This window comes from Pomacea canaliculata, linkage group LG4 (genome assembly GCF_003073045.1).
Source record: "Pomacea canaliculata isolate SZHN2017 linkage group LG4, ASM307304v1, whole genome shotgun sequence".
NCBI classification, from domain to species: Eukaryota; Metazoa; Mollusca; class Gastropoda; order Architaenioglossa; family Ampullariidae; genus Pomacea; species Pomacea canaliculata.
In genome coordinates, this window is record NC_037593.1 from 23,817,088 (window position 1) to 23,839,349 (window position 22,262).

At 36.4% G+C, this 22,262-nt stretch overlaps 1 protein-coding gene across 1 annotated transcript; it reads left to right on the plus strand.

The window, feature by feature from the left end:
* The first annotated feature begins 1,228 nt into the window (after positions 1–1,228).
* On the plus strand, positions 1,229–22,187 carry LOC112562313 (cytochrome P450 4A4-like). The gene is made up of 13 exons (XM_025235496.1): positions 1,229–1,254; positions 4,512–4,624; positions 12,793–12,959; positions 14,266–14,348; positions 15,075–15,218; positions 16,013–16,119; positions 16,742–16,858; positions 17,260–17,383; positions 17,845–17,993; positions 18,279–18,403; positions 18,970–19,142; positions 19,357–19,470; positions 20,747–22,187. The coding sequence occupies exons 3-13, from the start codon at positions 12,804–12,806 to the stop codon at positions 21,018–21,020; spliced, it is 1,566 nt and encodes a 521-aa protein (XP_025091281.1). The 5' UTR covers positions 1,229–1,254; positions 4,512–4,624; positions 12,793–12,803; the 3' UTR covers positions 21,021–22,187.
* Positions 22,188–22,262: the final 75 nt, after the last annotated feature.

The window sequence follows — 22,262 nt, forward strand, 5'->3', positions numbered from 1 at the left end:
ACAAAAAGTAGGTTAGTGTGTGGTACATGAGTAACAGCGAGACAACAATGAGAATGAAGAACAAAAGACAGAATAACAGTAACAATCAACAGTTAGCTAAAAAGTAATCCAGAAAAGGTACGTTGGCCTCCGGGAGGAGGGTCAGTAGAGGGGACCTGGTTCGCTACTTCTGGAGGCAGCTATCTCTTTCACGAAGATTGATCTTTTGAGCCTGCCTGAAGATGTATGTGTCAGGTACTCATTAGATGGCCTGTTCTGTGCTTGTGTCTGGTGGCTTGTACAATGCTTTACAGTTTCTTCTCTTGCTAAGGGGAGAGATTGCAGTTATCTGCACCATTTTTTTTTTTTTCTATCGATGATGTTTTCATGGCTCCAGTAATTAGTGCTCTATTCTGAACTTTATCCAGGGTCTGTTGATGTGTCGGCTGCTATCATCCAAGCTCTTTACCCACATTCATATACAGTTCCTTGATACACAGTGTTCAGGATTTTTCATTGCCCCTCCCCATTCCCCCATCTGTGCCAGCCAGATTTCTCATGATGTTGAGTTTTCTTCTGGCCTTGCCTTCAAAGCTGGCAATATGCTTCTTCCATGTCAGCCATTTGTCAAAGATCAAATCCAGGTAAGTCTGCTGATCTTTCCATTTTAGAAATGTGTCTCCTAGCATTACATTTCCAGCTTCTGCTTTGGTGGAAAGTGAAAAAAAAGGGTTGCTGTCGTCTTCTCTCTGTTGCCCCAAATCTTCCTTTTTTTTTTAGAATAGGAATCACCCTGGCCTCCTTCCAACATTTGGGTACAAGTACTTTCCAGATTAGGTTAAAGATGTTTAGTAGTTTGCACTGTTACCAAGGTGTTGTAGCATCTCATTTATAATGTCTGGGCAGGGATATTTCTTTTTCAATTGCTTAATGGCGTTCTTCAGTTCCTGCATAGCAATGAATTTTTGTCCTGTGTTTGCTGTTTGTTTCTTTTCTCTTCTGATTGCTTTTTGCAGGTTCTGAGGGGTGGTTGTAAAATTTTGCGACTCAAAATAATGGTCACGATCTTAGGACAGTCACACGAAAGTCATGTGACTAGGTGACGCAACTCACCAAATAATACATCATGTCATGACTCGCAAATGACGTCATTTTTAGTTTAGTTTATTCCTTGAGCATAGGGCCGCAACAACACCTCTCCAGCGGACTCGCAACTCGATCTCCTTTTCCTCTGAGGGTTCCTGCATGGCAGAGGTGTCAGCTGGTTTGCGCAGGGTAAGCTGAGGGAAATAATAAACGACGTAGAAACCGGGTAAAACCGCTAAAGAGCTGTGGATCGCGTTAGTTGGGTGGTTCACGACTACTCAGCCGATTTCGTACGTTACCATGCTCTCTAATAGGTAATTCCTTTCACTCACGTGCACAAACAACTGACAAAAAACTGTCACGAAAACAATTTAAATAAATATTATTAAACTAAAAGGTTTGCACGAAATCAGTTACACATATAACGTTCAGCGACAACTATTAAAAGTTAACAGAGTTTTATATATATATATGTAACCGACACGTCAGTCCCTGATGGCTACATACGTAGGGGTGGGCTAGTCGTACAAGAACACAACAAATATGGAAATTGCCTCTTAACCGTAGATTTTATTCAAACTCTCACTCGGCGACTCTGGCTCTACCCCTACAAACATGACTAGACATATAGAGACATATAACTCAGTACACAAGGACAGTCCTGGGAGCTGTTCGATCTCTATACCCTCAAACAAAGATATAACTTAGTACATTTAAATAGATTGTTTGCAAGGCAGTTCAAAGAGGATACCGTAGTGATCAGATGATTTTTTTGGTGAATTGGCTGTGTCGCTAACTTGACGGAACAATGTATGCAGCATCTCTGTCAGTTTGATAGTATCAGGATAAGATGTACTTTCAAAGTGTGCAGTAATACCTCTCAGAAGTGGGGTGAACGATGGTCATGGCGATCGAGTTAGGACGCGTCGACAGATATGTACCTCGAAGTATAAGAAACACTTAAAGAAAAACTTCTCATGGATTGTTGGTGGATCAACACATATGGGATACAACGATCTGTAGATTGTGTCTAAGAAAATTCCATGGATACATTTTTTTTCGGTGAAATTATTGTAAGAGAAAGTATAGAAACTGGGGTAAGACAGCAAAATTGGTTTAGCTGTACGTCGAATTGTGATCACCTCAGTAGAGGGCCGCGGAGCAGTGTGGTGTTACGCTGTGGTGTTTAATTGTTACTCCTGTTCTTGAAGATATTTGATTGCACGAAAGACAATAATGGCTCCAAAAAACATAAATGATGATTGAAAAAAAAAGTAACCAGCACTAGCAAAAGTTTTTCGATTATTCAAGTGCTTTCTGGCTGCAGACGCATCGATCGTCTCTTAAGTCTATACATTGTTTAGTGGGAGATTTCCGTTATTACTACTAAGTGTATAACAGGGCTAGCAGAATGAAAAGGGCCACGAACCAAGTATAAATTTCGTCCTTGGCTAACGCACGTACATCTTGCTCTGTGCGCGCATTAGAGAATTTACGTGGATCCGAGTCAATATAAATACCTGTATCGCGTGACTGATTTTTATAGCAAAAAGTCGTTTCATTCTGTTTACATACAACGTGCAACAATTAAGTGTGAACAGTAACTGTGGTCTTAGAGTACACTCCCTTTTCGCGGTCTCCCAAAGGAGGGCTAAATGCCTGTTTCGCCGAATAATTTTTAGTTACGTGGTTTTAAAGGATTCGTTTAGTTGTATCGGGACCCGTAGGTGGACGAAGCTACGCAAAAGTACTTCAAAAATTTTTACACTTACAGGTAACAATAATAGATTAAATAACACAGTAACTAGGTAGGTGGACGAAGCTACGCAAAAGTACTTCAAAAATTTTTACACTTACAGGTAACAATAATAGATTAAATAACACAGTAACTAAGTGCTAGGCGTGTATAAATATTTTTATAATTATTGTTAAAAGCCCCATTATGGTAAATACACTAGTATTTATATTTTATCGAAATTAAAATCACCTTAGTATAGATTATTTACAAAGAAATTCATGCCCATTTTCTATGGAGCTGGTGTAAGATATATATCAATGCAACAGTCATGAACAGCGAGGCATTTAAATAGCCACTTCAAACTTCATCCTTTTGCAAATAATACTTCTGTCAGTAATTTCTAGTGACTTATCATCATAGACATATTATTAGACTTCGCATTCTTTTAATTTTGTTTGTGGTATTGTTGATTTTCTAGGTTCTAGGTTTCATTTGTTACTGTAGTTTTTCTTTTTTAAATAACAAGCGCTCTTATATAAACATACAACAGTATTCATGGAAACAGTAGATTTGATAATCCTTCAGCTTGAATGGCAGCTTTTCCCAAAACCAGAGTTGTACTTAAATGGTAAATATTGATGTTTTAAAATGAATTTTCTAAAATTTATGGGTTGTAATAGAATCCTTTACTTATATTTGTACCTAATGGACAGCTCATGGTGGTTCAGGGAGATTGCCATGTTATGTTTGCAAGGGACATTGTTGATGGCATCCCACCATGATAGCTCACTTTCTGTCACCTAAGTATGGGGACAGAACACTTGTGTCATGGATCTGGGAATATTGCTGTGCAATTTCAAACCAGAATACAGCGAGGAAGAGCTCTGGAGAATTGAAGAATATTGCCATTCCGTTTTATAAACAGTATATTTAGGAACTGCATGTTCAGTGTGGCAGTTGTTGCTGAAGTAAAATATTGTTGTCTTGCCAGAGGAATGCCATTATATTGCATAATGGAATGAACCTCCTCGTGCACTATTTTGTTGAATCTGGTGAAGCAAAATTTGTATAGATTCTTGCATACATATAAAGCCAGTGCCTCTCATACACTTTTTATTTTAAAAGATAAGACCCAGGACATTTCTGTTTACACCTTTTCCCTATACTTTGTGCTTATGTGATCTGGCATTTTACAAGATATAAACAAGGGTCCAGTTGGCATAACTTATAACAGTCCCCTAGCATCATTCGATGGTTTTGTGGTCAAGTGGTGCCTGCTACTTTATGGATAAGAATCAGTTTCTTTTCCTGTGCAAGAGTATGCAAACATGGCAAGCTTATAAGAGCTTTGTAGATGTGATTACAAGTAAGCAATTATTTTGGAACCTAAAATTATAAACAAAAATATTGCTCGTACCTATCTTATAATACCAGTCTGGTAATGCACGCCTTTCCTTTAATGTGAAGAAATTGTAGATCTTAATAATGTATCTAAATAGTTATATCTATCTTGTGGTCTGTATTTCAGGATAGAATTTCTTAGGTAATGACATCAATTTCTGGGTATAGCAACATAATACATATGCAGACATCTTTTTGACATAAAGCATGTATTAATTATTACATAAACTGTAAATTATTTATGTTTTGAGTTTACCACTGCACATGCTTAGCATAGTACTATTATGTTTTACATTTCTGTCTCAAGAAATGGCTGAGTATGAAGTACCAGATCCAGAAGATATACTGATCTGCCCCTACAATAATGCACATGCTATTCGAGCAAAAAGAATGCAGCATCATCTGGTTAAATGTCGCAAAGTAAGTAATTAATGGTTGCTTATTGTTCTTTGATAAATTTGAATCTAGAACACACACAGATATACCTCCCTTTTAAGTATTTGCTAAACATGACAAAAATCTATCATATTAAGTCATAAATTTTTCTTTGGATAATGATGATGGATTTTCACTATAGAATTTAAAGACAGATGAATAAGGGTAGAAAATTACAGAGTGATTAAAAAAAATAAGCAATTTTAAAGAATGTGGATTTTTTACCTTAATCTCTAGGCAGCACAACTTAGTTCCCTAAGACGTTAATTCCTTGTTTACTCTTCTAACATACTTGCAACAAAAGCATCTATTAAACATGAGGGTGAATGAATGTATTGGGATTAATTTAGATGAATGAATTGCTGAAAAGCCATGGCTGACACTGGGAGCTGTGCTGTGCATGCCTATGGAGCATTGAAATTAAAAATAAAATTCTGTGATTACAGCAACATGAAATTAGTCGTCGGTTTGTAGCTTGCCCTTTTAATGCAAAGCATGAGATTCCTAAAGCAGAACTGCGCTACCATCTGACTGTTTGCCCTGATCGAGTCAGACTGAATGAGAAGTTTTCTCATGGTGAGTGTTTCTATAATAAATAATTTTTTTAATCATTTGCAAGTATGTTGAAGTTTCCATTGTAATTAGATGTAAATGATGTTGATAAAATGGATGTACATCCTTCAGGAAAAAAATTGTTAACTTTTTATCAAGAACAAGCAACTTTAATGTTAATCTTTTGTCTCTTCAAATATTTAGGCTAGTTTTGTACATTATGTACATGCATTTTAATTTTAATATATGCAGTAGATGACAACACAGAATTAAAAGGATGCACAGATGTACCAGTCTACACTCCTCTTAATATCGGGGGAGAAAACTGGGATGATGGTGAGTACTTTGCATGTCAGTATAGAAACCCAGGACAGTAAAGTAAACTTTCATTTGCTAGATGCATAATTTTTTCGCTTTTTTAGAACATGTATTAAAAAAACTGTATTATATAACATTTGTATGATAATGTAAGAATAATTCTTGTAGCTCCATGCTTTTTGCTTTTTTTCTTTAAGATTGTGCACTTAGTGGTAGGGAATACATGGAATGAAATCAGGTTATTGATGTGACTTGCATCCTGGAATCTTTTATGCACTGTAAAGTAAAACAATCATCTTAAGAGGAAGATCATTTTGTTCTCCAGATATCCCCAAATACACCATACAAAAAACACATGCTGGTTATTTGCCCAACAGTCAGTTTCTGCGAGTCAGCACCATGGATACACCAGGGTGAGTTTGGGGTCAAGTGTGGTAATTCCTATGCAGAATGAATAAATCATTAAGACATAGCACAGCATTTTGATAAATAGGTGGTTTGATATATACGCACACACATAATTTGCATATCTCACTATTCAGATTTACCAAATAGAGATGGAAATACTGGATGTGTTACTCTATATAGATCCCCACCCCCCATCCCCCCAGAATTGATTCTTAAGCTGGTTTGTCAATATTTTGCTGTAATACCAATATGCATAACAACTTTCTTTTTTTTTGCCATTTAAAAATATATGTAATCTTATAGCGATACAAATTTTGGACTTTCTTGAAGGCAGACATTAAGGGCAATTGTATTATTTTTGCCATTTTATCATGCCTATGGACTGGGCTACATAGTTGATGTTATATACCAGAATATATTATGTCTTTGATTTTGAATAACTAAGTAGTGCTGTTGATTACTGCAATAAGAATTTACAAAAATCATCTTTCTGCTTGAGCAGGCTGACAGCAAAGCAGAAAAGGGATCTTTACCTTCAGAGCAAGGAAGCCAGGTTTGTGAGCAAACATTTTAAAATTTATAATTTTTTTTCTGTTTACTTTTTCAGTGGACAGATACTTGACAGTAGACGGATTGTCATTTGTTGTTTGAAACAGATATTAACTGTAAAATACTTGTTAAAGGTGAGGAGAAGTGTTTCTGGAGAAAAATTGCAAAGATATGTTGTATCAATTACTCGAGTTCTCAATATCAGTATATGTAGTTCATATTGGTGTGAGGCTGGAGACAAGTGACAAAGCTTGGTTCTGTTGCATTACTTGCGAGTTTGGTTGAGATTTTTTAATATCCATCATGTTTGCACTGTTTTAAGAAAAAAAAAATGCAGTATGAATTAGGTGCGCTTTATTTTCATAACAGGTTGAAATACTGAATAAAACATTGCGGCCAAGACACAGCATGGAGAAAATATAGTTTTTCTCACATTAAGGTTAAGCCATGCTGAATGTACTGATTATTAATGTTACTGCATTCCAAAAAAATTCTTGATTTTAAAGAAAGTACTTATGGAACTGTTGTCTGCTCCAGCATATAATGGGATATATTGTATGCAGTCAATGTGACTACATAAATGAGTTGTATTTGGTGGTAAATCTAAGTAATCGGTTATGTGGCACTGAAAGGATGTTTACTATAAGAAAGAGAAAAATGTAGAAGGCAGTATAAGTTTAACAGCATCACACCTGTTGTATTCATCTCCATTGTTTTTTCTTAAAATTAAAAATATGTAATGTTGTTTTTATAATCATTCTTTTCATACTATGTGAAACAAAAATTATTGAAATTACCAACATTATAACTGATCACTCTTATTCTAAGCAGCAACTGATATAGGATAGGGACCTTTTGTTCAATACTGGTTTTTGCTCAAAGCTTTGGGCAATTAACAAGAAAATAAAAGACCCCCGCCCCCACCCAATCACCCAAAAAACAATAACCCTGCATGCATACTTTTATATAAGTTGGTGGTGGTGTTCCTATAAAGGGTAGTACCTGTCACCAATACAGTGAAGGTTGGCTGTCCTCAGTTCAGCTGTCATCTTGGGCACGCTGTTCTTTCTCTGTATATGGCATCTGTTAACAGGGCTGGCTGCCTTGCCGTGATATAGCCTTAGTTGCTAGCATGGTGTAAAACACCAATCTCTCCTCCTCCCATAGAGGGTACTTGTTCATGCTATTAATGTTTTAGCTGTTGAATCAGGACTCTCAGAAATTTTATTCTGTGCCTTTTCTGTTAAATTACTACGACTTAACTAACCCAACTTCCCCTATCACACAAGCATGGGCATGCTTGGCAATAAGAAGTGTAAAAAAGCACACCTTCTGTCCACTCATTTCTTGTATGAACATGTCTCTTATTTCCCACCAAAGATTCTGTATTGTTACCTTGTGTTGGCCTTAATATTGTTTAAAGATGTTTTATTTTGTTAAAACTAAAAAAAGAAAAAAATACCATTCAATTTAGTCATGGATTTTCACGTCTCATTTTTCAGTCAATACAATGAGGAATCAAAGTTGCGAGCTCCTCAGAAGCCTTCACAAGCTTATTCTATTCATCTTCAGCAAGAGAAACAAAAGAAGGAAAAGCAAGAGATGCCACCAACAGATATCTATGAATTTGCTTTTAAAAAATGTGCTGGAGGTGAAATTATACATTTCCAAATTTTTAGTCAGGCCATAGATCACTTTTTTCCCTTTTCTTTATTTAGTCACTTGAATGTTTGCATTTCAAACTACAATATTTCTAACATTTTTGCTTTCAATAAATGCTTTCTTCCTCATGGAAGATTAATTTGTCGCATGAAGTATGTATCCTCCAGCAAACTTCCTTATAAACAGAAATTTTTTATACTTAATAAAAATCTTTTTTGGACACATGCTTTGTAAATATTAGTTTTCTGTTCTATAAATGGCCATCCTTGGTTAAAATGGATGTGAGAGAAGACTCCTTTGTGTTCAAAGCTATAATAGATCTCTTAAGTTTTGCATTCAATTTACATTTATTTTTAATTTGATTGTGATCGCCTGCGAATTTGCTGATTTCACTAAATGCATATATAAAAATCTCCTTTTTTATTTTTGGCTTAAGTACCCCCTCTCCTCCCACACTAATTTATATAACAGTAAACCTAGTCTATGCATAAAAATTGACTCATCTGATAGCACTGTCACAGATTTGTTTAATCTGTTTCTGTCAGTGATGTCCTGATAACATCTTTTACATTATACCTTCATTTAAATTTTAGGTCTTGGACGTGGTCGAGGCTTGGTCCAGTCACAGCAGAACACCACTAGCCTTGGTAAAACAAATGTAACCCTGATGTCATCATCAGTCACTGGAACCATTTCAAATAAAAACCAGGAATCAGGAGGAAGAGGTGCAATTTTGACTGATGTTGAAAATGGAGCATGCTGTAATGGAACTGGTACAGGGGATGCAAACAACAAAAGTGCTTGGAAGCCAAGCAGTAATTTTACTGGCACGTGGGATAGGCAGGTTTTCTTCCGTTGTCCCTACTGCTACCACTGGCTACAGGTTTCCTTGGAGCCATGATCTTCAGAGGTGAGCTGTATAAGACCAAGCTGTATTTATGAATTTATTTGAAATTATTTATAAATGTAGATATGGCTTCCAAGACTTTGTATATATTGGGTATGATAAGCAAGTCCGTTTTATGATAATTTTGTTCATTGTTTATATTGGGTATAATAAGGCAAGTTCATTTTATGATAATTTTGTTCATTGTAACTTGTAAATGGTAGTGTGGAGCTAATCTTGGTAGTTGAAAACAATTTGCTAAAGAGAACTTTATGGACATCTTCTGTAACCTTCTGTCATGCCACTCCTGATGTTTATCCAAGTAGCAGGGAAATTTAATTTCTTTGTGGATTGCATGTTTCTCTAAAGCTTTGAAACATTTCAGTCAGAGTGGTTTGTTTTCCAGACAGGCAATTTCTCTCCAAAACAGTACCTCACAACCTTTGGTTTGGAACCAGATGAGTTTAGCAACAGACCTGCTTGGGTTAATGGCGGATACGGCGACAACGGAATAGGTTTGTTACATTGCAGCCTTTTTAAGTTTCCATGTCATGAGATAGCTATGCTTACATTATTTCCTAGCTGTTATTTCTCTTCAAACAGATTTTGTTGGTTTTTTTTTTGAGCTAGCTCATGTTTTTAAAAAATCATCTCTGATTTAGAGCAATTTGTGTTTCGCAGTCCAAATACTTTCTGAAATCATATTTGATTTTGAGGATGCTTGTCCATGTACCTCATGTTATGGTTTTGGTCAAATTTCTGCTAGAGATTAGCTTTCCTAACTGTAATGACATGAAACTATTATTTATGCACATTATCTCTATTTTTGATACATGGAAATGTTCTGTTCTGTTTTTTTTTTTTTAAACTAGGGTCATGGGCTGATGAAGATTTTCCAAATTAGGAAAAAAACTTTTCTTCTGAACATGCAGTTTTGCACATGACTTTTAGGCTGATTAATGTTGGCATTTTAAAATATGTTGTTTTCAATTTGAAATAAAGCTTTACAAAATTATGCATGTTGTGTTTGACTAGTAACCCTGTAAGCACTGGTTGTACCAACACCTGCAACTTACTCATGGTGACTTTTTTCCTTCACATTTAATTTTGATGCAGGAAGCGTCCTGTGCAAATCATGAACACTTTACCTAGATTAGACAACAGCATGTCTAGCATAGTACTGACAATGAAAGATCATTTTCTGCTGTTTCACTTTTGTTCTCTGTGAATGATCTGTGTCTCTGACCACAATTGGTATAGACTAGCACTGTTTAGACATTAACAATGACACCACGTAAATAATCACCTGCTGCTCCACTTTTATTGTCTATAAACAATGTGACAGCAGTTCTGCGGTACAATTATTTTTCTTAAGGTGCTGGAAATGACCGGCAAAAAGTACCGAGATTAAAGATATTTCCCCTCTCCTAACTTTATCAAAACCTAGGGCTGAAGAACACATCGACTTCTCAAAATACAACATGCTAAAACCAGCGCAACGAAGGCTGAGACTTCGGTCTGGATTGTCCCTTTCAGCGGTAGTAAGCCAAAAAATAATAATGGAATGTCAGTGTGAATAACTGGAGAATAAAGTGATTCGGCTAGCCCTAAAACTGAAAGATGACGCAAAAACCTCAGAGATATTGATGAATCGTGATGGGTAGCTCACGTTTTCATGTGCTTCCAGACACTGATGGGCCTGAAGTGCAGAGATGCAAAAATGGACCTGGACGGCGGAAACATAACAACAAAACAGAGCTAAGACGTATATTCGCGGGTGTCTTATATTTAGCCAGTTTTAGATTTAGCTAAAGCTCATCAGAGATGAACAAAAATCGATACTTCAGAGGATTCACACACACCACACACACTGATGGTGATGATAAACAGGGTGAAGGAAACTACTTTTTCATTGTACGCCATTGGGGTTCAGCCTTTGTTAAGACAGTTGCGTCCCTTCGAAAGAGTGCACTTCACACTATAAAGAAGTGTTTAATCTTTGGAGTAAATGTCTAGGTGATGTCTTTTATTGATGAAGAATTGCTTACAAAGTTGACAGCTGACACCTACTTTTATAAAATTTCAAAGCATCGAAAAAATCCAACAATTTATGAGAATTTATGACAAGCCACCATATTTTGTATTTCTGTTTACTGGCCATTAGTATATAATTTATATACATTCATATCCGATGAAAATTGATAGTAACAGCTATGAAATAGCATATTGATTTAAGATAAAGATTTATAACGATTTTCTTTCACACTGTTTCTAACAATTTAAATTACTTTAGTTATAGCATAATTTTTTCGATTTCTTTTTTGTTCCTTTTTCAAAGAAGACACAGAGCTATCTTTAAAATAGATTAATCGAGGTGGACTCAATGCTGACAGAAAAGTTGAGATTTAACTTTTTTCCGGAATTAACTGGTCAATATTTTTACTCACACTCTAATATCTTAACAGGCGACTTTTTTGGGGGTTTGGACAGTTGTACTACTTTCCTCGAAATGGAGCAGAGATAGTATCCTTTTCTATATAACATCAGTCATTTTGTTTCATCATTATTTGACCTGTTGTATAATGAGACAATCTACATAAACAAATTTAATAGTAATCATAAGTGAGAATTCTCACAGTATAATCAGTAAAGTCGTTTTAATAATCAATAGTAAAAGAGCATAGTAGTAAACAGTAGTTATTTAATAGAAAAATTAGCTTATCTCTCTTCGTCCTTTGGGAAATTGTGGAAACGTTTTTCTTTTGACTGGCAATCTGACAGTTAATTGCAGAAAAATTTTGCCCACCTCCTAACAGCGTGCTCTTTACCTCTAACGACGCAGCTTTCTAAATAAAGCTCTCTGAAAGACAGAGAGATGCACTTCACAGGGGAAGCCTCTAGTCACAAAGTATATCACCAAAGGAGACAGTATTTTAGTAACTGCAATTAGCGGAATTGATAGTGAATGCATATTGATATTGTCATTAAAAATGTCGCGAGCTTTGATTTGATCGGTTATTTTACCCAAGGGCCGCATAGATATTGGGATGGTTTTAGAGGGCTGCGGATGCAGCGGCGGGACGGTCAGAGTTTGCCCATGGTCTGCTCTAGGCGTCCTACAGTTCATGAATGTGTCATTATGCACTGTATATATTTTTTATATCACCTGTATTTTGTAGCCATAGAACTGAATGTTTCAAAATTGTATAGTAACGACCAAATGGTGAATCGTAGTTGCAAAAATATAGAAGTATATTAAGCTAACTTGCAGTTTTCTTGATCCCAGACAAAGAAAACTTGGAAAATTTCAGCAGCACAGAGAGTTGATTATTGAAAAGTAGTATACTTTAGCAAGGTTTAATAGCAGTGTACAATGTTTTGTCGCAATCTTTGCCAAGGATACTGTAACATTAACTTAAACTAAGGCATATCTTGTAAGACATGAGGTGCTTTCGGGTTTTCATAATAAGTGTAGCGTTCATTCTGGTTACAGTGTTAAAGGCAGTTACAGGTCCTAGTCAATGTTTATGAATCATTTACATTGTGATCACTTCTTCATTTTTTTTTTCAAAACACTTGACTTAGGGCAGAACATTTATAATTAACCCAGATTTTTTTTAAAAGAGACAATCAGAAGTGATTACATTGAATCAAGAGGTTTAAATCTGTATGAATTTTATCAAAATTACAGTAGTATGGAGAAGTTGCTAGTCAACTTGACTTAGTATAAAACAGATCAAGATTAGAAAATCTTCATTAATAAACACATTCATTTCAGACTGACTGATCATGGAGGAAAGAGGAACAGATTGGTTTATGTGGCTGGTGTCATGTGCTGTTAGGGAGCTAACCTGGTTTAATATTTTCGTATATGGGAGTATTCTACTCTTGTCATGGCTGATCTGTAAACTGTTCATTTTACCCCAGCTGTCGCCTCTTCGACAGGTAAACCTCATAATCATTTGTTTTTTTTTTGGTTTTTTTTGTTCGCTTAATTACTGCTGCGATATCTTCTTCCAGACACAACTCAGTCTTTTTATATAAATATTTTATTCACACACTCTGCTAGTCAGTTATTCTCAAGCCCATCTTTTATCTACTACCAATCCTTTTCTCAACTCCGCCGGTTCCAAGCCTGGATGAAGAAGGCTAGCAACCCCACCCTGTAAAACAACCCCCTCTTCGGAAGGGCCTATGATGTGTTTGGCGAAAGCCCTCATAAAGTCAGCTCACCGATCCATCTTCTCACGGCCAAGGCAAAACCCAGGATAGAGACCTCGAACATCAGAACCCTATACGAGAGAATTAGCACAGGAAATGAAGAACTATGACATCAAGCTCCTTCTATATGGATCTGAGACATGGCGTCTGACAAACACCATCACCAACAAGATTCAGACATTCGTCAACTGATGTCTGCACCACATCCTCAACATCAGGTGGCCCAAGAAGATCTCCAGTACAGGCCTGTGGGAGAGAACCATGCAAAAACCTGCCAGCCAAGACACAAAGAAACAGAAGGGCTGGATCGGTTACATATTGTGAAAGCAGGCCAACAATTTAACAAAACAAGCTGTAGGCTGGAACCCACAGGGGAGGAGCAGGGTTGGGAGACCCAGACAGACACGGAAGAGATCGGTCCACAGTGAGGCAAAGGCAGCTGGTATGACATGGACCCAGCTGGAAAGGGATGCCCAGAACCGGGTCCGATGGCGTGGTGTAGTTGTGGCCCTATGCTCCACTGGAGATGATTAGGAACAAGAAGAAGAATCCTTTTCTCAGCTCCTTGCTTTTAGCTACTCTTCATTCCTGACAAGGCCATTGGCCACTGTCCATAGACTAGTTGTCACTGTCATCTAGACTTTCTTCCTAATGAGGTCACTCAGATACACGACTAACATTTTGTTATTTTGTACAAACGGACTGTGCTATTATTAAGAGGGTAGTCCAGTAGTGCAAAGGTTAGTACCTGTCACCAATACAGTGAGGGTTGGTTGTCCTGGGTTCTTCTGCTCTCATCTCAGGCATACTTGTCTTTCTCTGCATGTGGCATCTGTTTACGTGGCTGGCTGCCTTGCCATGATATAGCATTAGTTTGCTGGCTTGGTGTAAAACACCAATTCTCCTACCTCATCCCTCAAGTTATTATAACATAAATTACTTTTACTAGTAGATAATGACAGCGATGAATTCCTGGTAGGAAAATAGTATTTACTTTAAACTAGTTTCTATAAAATTTCTTTTTCTGCAGATACCAGGGCGACCAAGAGGCAGCCTGTTTTTTGGGTGTTTTTCAGAAATTATGCGAAAGGAAGCTATTGACCCCTATGCAGAGTATGAGTTCTGATGAAGATCTTTCTACGTATCTAGCATCACAACTTTCTTCTTCCTTTTTCACTTTCACATGTTTTACTTTTTTTTCCTTACTTTTTTTGTTAAAAAAATAAGAAAGAAAAAGAAACAGCAGCACCACTATTGCTAGAAAGTCTTGTGACAGATTAAATAACAATATGTGTATTTATATCAAACAGCATCACGACCAAGATAGGTTGCACTCTCTGCACTGACCAGTAATCATAAATGAACATTAGGTAATAGCAGTGGCTAGCAAGGGTGGTGCAGTTGGTGCGGGCTGCACCAGGTATCGAGCAAAATTTCTGGGTAAGGGGCATCAAACTTGTTGGGTTTTTCCCCCTTACTAGAGTCCGTTTGGGGGCATCAACAGCAGGCCTGCATCAGGCAGCAAATACCCTAGCTATGCAACTGGGTAACAGTGGATGGTGAGATACATGCAGGCACTCTGAACATCAAGATGAAGTATGAGTAGAGCATAATGCAATGGATAAAGGTATGAAGGGATTTATAGGTACCATAAACAGTGTAGAGATGGAGTAGTTGCATAATGGTTCATATGACAGACAATATTGCAAAAGGAGTTAAGGATAGTAATTAAGTGATACTACTTAGTGAACAAATATGTAAAGATTTAGTTCATCACCATTGGTTATTTACACTTGCAGTTGTACACTTGTATTTTGGTATTTTATGATTTTCTGACAGATGGATGAATGAAATGAAAACGGGAATCATCCGCTATTATCACATTATGGGATCCCAAAGAGTGCTTATTGTGGATGCTGATGCTGTGAAGCATGTCCTGGTTACAAATGCCAGTAACTACCCTCGGCCTTTCTTCCATTTTAAGTTTGTACCACCAAATATTTTTCTGTGCTTTAGGGTATTCAAGAATTAATTCGTTCTCATAATATTAATATAAACTGGTTCATGAATTTGTTCAATCCATTCATCTTTCATTTGTTCATTGATACGAAATGTCGTCCATGAAGAAATCTGGAATGAAATTTGCTAATTTTATTTTATGTATGTAGGAGAGCATAATGAAGTTCACCAATATGCATGAAACTAAAACTTACTGCGATGTTAGAGTGCTGGAAAAAGTCCTGTAAAATAAATAAATATGCTTTGCTCACAGACCCCATTGGTATATGCTTGCTTAGAAACATGTGTAGGATGCATACATGCTCACAGAATCCATTGGCATATACTTGCTTGGAAACATATATAGGATGCAAAAATGCACACAGGGGTGGTTGGTGATGCAGTAGCTAAAGTGCCTGTCACCATTACAGCGAAAATGGGGCATCGTGGGCTTATATCTCGGGTCTTACCTTTCTCTGAATGTGACAGCTGTTTACAGGAACAACTGTTACTGGTTTTCTCCTGTATAGTATAGTTTTTTCCCACCCTGTGAGCATGTGTTAGAGAGACTTAGTACTTACGATTGGTGAATGAATTTGTATGATGCCTTTGATGCCTGATGATATGTGTGTGTTCGTGCAACTTCATGTAAGTGCCTTGAGCCCACCTTTGTTGGTGGAGTAAGATAAACATTTATTGTTATTAATCTATTACCATCTATGTCTGGAGTTGAAATTTACCAGCTGATATATTCTGACTTATTGATTTATGATTCCAAGGTTTTTTACGGAGATTGTTGGAACTAGCCTTTTGACATTAGAAGGGCAAGAACATCATGTACAGCGTCGCCTTTGTAACAGTGCTTTCAAGTTGCCTGAATTGCATCGTAAGTTTTATAAAATATTGATATGTCTTGGGCATGATATAGGGGCATAGTATGAAATATTTGAGATCTTATCATTTTTCATGTTAAAATGATCTTTTGATTATTGAATTAGTAAAGCTGGAGGATTCAGACTTTTTTTTTTTGTAGTGCTATGACCACACCGCAGATAAATCTCATCAGCTATGGTGCCAGCACTGGGCAAAGAAAAAAAATCTGTTAATTGTTAGCCCTAAAATTCCAAATGAAATAATCTATGGCGATAATGATAAATTTCTTCTATCAATACACACCAAAGTTTCATGTTTGTGTTGCTAGTTATGATTGGCAAGATTCAACTCCAGCAGATCATCATATGTTGTTGCAGCTACACAATAGAGGGAAGTTGTACTGGGTATCAGAAGTGTGCATGACTATATGGTATATATATATGTTTGTGTGAATAAATCAGAGTGTAAGGAATCAATTGGTCATCATGTTCCCTTGGGCCGGTAGCATTTGTTTTCGTTGTCTTACATTTTTATTAACATGGGATTTTAAAAATACAGACCATTTGTCTCATTATTGCACAGTTGTTTTTGTGCATGCGTGCATGTGCATGTAAGCATGATTTTTGTTTTCCCAGGCTTACTGCCCACTTTTCAAAGACACTTTGATCATCTGTGTAAGAAGTGGAATGAACAGGTGAAGATGGGAAAAGAAGGCCCTGTACAGGTGGATGTCACCAGTCATTTAGCAAATGCAGTAAGTCCACAAAATTTTGCAAATGTAAAAGAGTGCATAATACAGTTTGCATGCTTAGTATATTTGTACCTCTAGAACCCTTAGATTTTATGAAAGCACACTTTAGAGGCATGCATGGGGTGCATAATTGGTTTCTGTGTCAATATAGCAAGAGTTTTCTCATAATGCATGTATTATGAGCACATCTGTGAATGATGTCTGTAATTCTTTTCCTAAGTAAATTTTGCACATCATTCCCCTCTTCCCTTCCCTTGCCCTCACACACACAAACCAGCCAAAAAAAGAAAAAAGACCCCCAACACCCAGAAATGATGGTGTTCAATCTTTCAGAAGCCTTAGCTTGAAATTCTGGGATAACTCTTTGAAGAGGGAAAAGAAATTGTCTCAACATTTTTTCTACAGCATTTGACGTTATCACAGAGTCTGGATTTGGGTATGACTGCAATTCTTTAGATGATCCAGAAAACTTCTTTTCAAAAGCCTTTACTTATGTTCTTGGAGGAGGAAAAAAATCTATTGACAGGTCAGTAAGACAGAGGACCATGTATATTAATGAATTCATAAAAGTTTTAGGTGAAAGTGGGTATTTTTAAATCACCTATTGAAGTTTACTGATAAACTTTCCATCTATTCCCATTTATATTACTGTAAAAAATATATCTCTGTAAAACAGAAAAGAAAGTGTTTTATTTTCTATAGGTGTGATGGCTATGTTTATTTAAGTCAGAATTAAGTGAGAGTTTTAAGGGTATTAAAAGACAAAACCAAAAGAAAGGAAAGCAAAAGTCACATTTAAATACATTGTGTGAAATTTCATATTTTACTAAGGTGATATTTCTATAAATCTGTTACATTTCAAAAAGGTTCTGCAATAACAAAGTTTATTTTAATAATTTTTTTGCCAGTTCTGTACTTTGTGCATAGTCTAAATCAGTAGACACTATAACCTTTTTACGTACTAGTCTGTTTTTAACTTTATTTCAGACATGTGAGAATTCTGTTGCCAAAGCTTTATCGGTACATACCAAATGAAGACAACAAGATGTTCAGAAAAAGCCTTAAATGCCTACATGACCTCATCCAAACTATTATTAGTAGAAAAAGGAAATCTCTAGAGAGCAAACAATCAGCAGGTAGGTCTTGAAAGTGACGCCTATATTTCATGTTTTCATGTCTTTCAGTACACATTTCAGTGTTGTTTCATTTCTTTAGCAACCCATTTTATGCAAAGTGTTTTGTTTTTGGTATTTGTGATTCAATAGTATACACCACATGTATCAACAGTCAGAAATGTCAGGTGTTGAACATTTAGATATTTGTCTGCACAGTAATGTCGAAACCTACTTTTTAAAGCAGATAGTTACAACTTTTGTATTGAAAAGAAATAGCTCAGAAGTGTGCATTTCTGTTTGTTTTAGGTGAAGACCACAAACCTGATCTGTTAGAGATACTCTTGAGTGCATCAGATGTGGAGACAGGATTTGGGTTCTCAGAAAAACAGCTGCGAGATCACTCAATGACATTTTTAATTGCAGGACATGAGGTTGGTTTGTGCCTTTGTTCAACCACTTATGCTTAGATTATTTCAGCTGGAATATTGAATGAAAACAACCTGAAAATAATGAATTAATACTGGCAGCCATAAAAAGATAAATACATTTGCTAAATAGTCATAAAGTAGCTATGTTCTAGGACCAATCAGAGTGTTCTGATACTAATAGTATTAGTATTTTTATATAGCGGTATTCCCATGTAGGCTCAACTGGGTTTGCTGAATACTATTATCAAGAGTTTCCATGGTTGGTGGCTGAGTGCATTAAATAATCAGTGCAGTTGCAGGTGTAACTGTATAGGAAGAGTTAATATGCTTCTGTGTCTAAGATAACTTAAAAATAACTGTGTCTTAGGTAATTGCTAGAATCTCAAGCATCTAGATATGTGAGAAGTTTATGATGACTTTAGGGTGAAGGTCATGCTGTGTGATCTGGGGTGCTATGGTGTTTAGATTAAGCATTAAGGTGGCCAGAGTTGGTTTGCATGTTCAAGTGTCAAAGTGTTACATCCTTAAAGATGTATTTTTTGCCTGACCAGTTCTGTTCATGTCTGCAGACGTCAGCTACAGGACTTAGCTGGATCTTGCTGTGCCTCTCACAGCACCCACACATCCAGCACAAGGCCCGACAAGAAGTACTGTCAGTGCTGCCCCCTAGAGGCCAACCCATCACACCACAGCATCTGGACCAGCTGGCTTATGTGACTTGTGTTGTCAAGGAGACACTCAGGTATAATCAGCGGCACCCTTGTGAAGGTTAACTGTAAAACTGTCAGTGCAAGCAGATGGCATTACACAAGATTATCCTAAAAAATAACCCCAAAAACAGCCCAACAAAACTTTAGACAGGTGTTCAGCACTGATGCAGTGTGCCTGAATGTGCTGAAATTTTTAGGGGTTTTTATATAGTTATTTCATGGAGTTCTATATGTTGTCTTACCCAGATTGTACCCACCTGTGCCAACAATCATGAGAGAAGCAAAAAACGATGATATTCTCTGTGGTTTTCCCATTCCAAAAGGGACGATCATCAACATTAGTATTGGAGCGTTGCATAGGTGAGTTTTTTTGTGTGTGAAGCTTTTAGGCACTTTATGTTTTTTTTAATGGATTTCTTCAAATGAAGAAGAAAGGTCATGTTTATAATTTACTATCACAAAGTGTTGCATTGTGTCTGGTTTAGAAACGCCCAATGTGAAAGCTAAGAGCAGATGTTTATGAGATATTGCCCAATGAGCAACAGTACCCTACAAGATTTTATATCATGACTTCGTATCTTTCATGCACAGACCAAAGGTGCCCATGCAAACCATGTTTTCTGTCACCCTTTTAGACTGAAATTATGAAAAGAAAAAGTATGGTCCTTCTTAACCAAATACCCAGTGTATGGTGGACAAAATGTTGTAAATTGAATAAAAGTTTTGAGAATTGTTTATGTAAAAGAATTCTGCAGTTGGACTTTATTCCTCTACTGTGGAGTATATGTGTGTGTTCCCTTTAATATCGAAAGGTTAGAAGCATTGCCATGTTCTTTTAGTGTTGGCTAGAAAATTGGAAACGTCAGGGGTTTAGTTTATTAATGCCACTGTTTACTAAAATCCAAGTGAAACATGCACATTGTTGTCTTTCTGCCTAAACAAGATCTCATGATCATGTTCTCAAATGTTGGCTTTCTGATTGGGCAAGATATTATTTTCATATTCTCAAAGCTGTCACATTGGCTATGGCCTTAGGGACATCAGAAATACAAATTTAAGTAAATGAATGTGTGCCTTTCTTTATAACAAAAGTTTTAAATGCATTACAAATGTTTATAAATTGCTGTATAACTAAAAGCTAGCTGTATCTTCTACTAATTTGCAAGCAAGTTTTGAGCATATTTGAGGAGCTAGCCTTCAAGTCTGTTGAGTAATAATATACCACACTTGTGCCTGTACTATTTTAAACCTGTCCATATTTGAAGTTCTGCAGCATGCAAATGTGGTGGTGCACTGGCTTCCTTCTTCGGTGCTTCTAATTCACTTGTGTCAAAATCATTGCCTCCTAGTACATTGGTTACAAAAACTCTTCCCCTCTTCCTTTATTTTAACACCCAGGATGACTTTTGAAACATTATCATTTGTTTCAAATTATACTTTTTGTATTGGATTATTATTCCAGTAGATCAAGCCAGTCATTTTGTTTTCACCACTCATTCTGATGAATAGGATATATATAAGAAATGGTAAATTAAAGAACTTGCACTCTGCTTGTGTTGTTAAATCATTGATAAACTATTAATAATTTTTTTACACAACTTTTTACTGAATCCATATGTGCTTCAATATATTTCAGAAATCCAGTATATTGGGACAACCCTGAGGACTTCAGACCAGAAAGATTTATGAATGAGTCGGCGATTCCACCATATGCATACCTGCCCTTCATCAGTGGACCACACATGTGTATTGGCCATCGATTTGCTCTCCTGGAAATGAAGCTGGCACTGGCCATGCTTTTGAGGCAGTTTGAATTTTCTCCCCTGCCCGATGTTGTCTACAAAAAGAAGCAGTTTATTACAATGCGACCATATCCAGCTCTCAAGTTGAATGTCCGATGTCTGAGCTAAAGCTGGAAGGATAGCTGGAGAGCCAATCAATGGGACAGCGAAATCAGACACACATATATACGTATATACATATTTGCCTGTGAGTACACTTATGCTCATGCATTAAAAAAGTTGTTAAAGTAGTGCTTACAGTAGTTTAAAAATGCACCTTAATAGCATTTGATACCAGTTTGCAACAACATTTTTCTGAAAACTGCAGCATCCCTATATCCAAGCGTTTAAACATTTGTATTTTTAGGTCTGCAGTACTCATACATCAGAACTGCTTTTTATTCTCTTCTATCGTTATATACTTGTATATGAAATCAAGGCATATGACAAAAATACAGAAATGGAACTTGGGGCCTGTCCTCCAATATTCTTCCATATGCCAAACTGGCACATAAGGTTGTGCTATTGTAGGAGTACAATATGTTATAGTGAACCATCATTGCTGGCTCGTCTCATTCCGCACTGTTTGATTGTGCAGCAGCTTTGTGGACTAAATATAGAATGATTCTGCAACTCTTTATGAAAACCAAGATTTGTAAAGATCACAAAAGCAAATTGATTAAACACCTGATTTGTTTAAATAATGTACTTAATGGCATGTATATGTTTTTATCTACTCAGATTTGTTTTATGTACTCTTGTAAATGCCTAGTAATTGCAAGTATCGACAGCTACATAAATCCCTGTGTGCAGCATATTCATGCATGACATTGCTAAATAGTATTATTTTTAGCTCTTTATAGCACTGAGAAGTTATATATATATTTTGCATAATGAACAATACCAAGCTTCTTTGATCACTTTGAGATGCTTTCTTATACACGTGATAAGGACAACAGATATGCATCTAAACCCTCGAGGCATATGGTTTGTTGGCGGAGCTTTTAATGTGAATGAGGTTACTTGCAGTGAAAACCCTTTGTTGATGAAAGGAAGCGGTTGATTTCAAATGATCTTACATCTGTAAACATCTGGGTTATATATATATATGTTAAGCTATTTAGTGTTAAAAGGGGAAACACACAGCTTACATTAGATGAGATCATAGTTATCAAGATTTAATCAGGTTTAATCCTCAGGAATTTGTGAATCTTTTGAAATAACTTTTTTACGTTATCTTTATAAACTATTTTTTGTATTATGATGCACATATTAAAATAAACTATCATAATGTTGTGTGTGTTTTATTTTTGGTGGGTAGCACTTGAAAACTTGTACAAATCCACATTGCTTGTGTGAATCTCACCAAAT

What these genes read in the sequence shown, in the direction of transcription:
- LOC112562313 (XM_025235496.1), top strand. Translation starts at nt 12,804, where the DNA reads ATGGAGGAAAGAGGAACAGATTGGTTTATGTGGCTGGTGTCATGTGCT. An exon ending in CAAGTTGCCTGAATTGCATC is followed by an intron (nt 16,120 to 16,741) that starts GTAAGTTTTATA and finishes TTGTTTTCCCAG; the next exon opens with GCTTACTGCCCACTTTTCAA. An exon ending in GGAAAAAAATCTATTGACAG is followed by an intron (nt 17,384 to 17,844) that starts GTCAGTAAGACA and finishes ACTTTATTTCAG; the next exon opens with ACATGTGAGAATTCTGTTGC.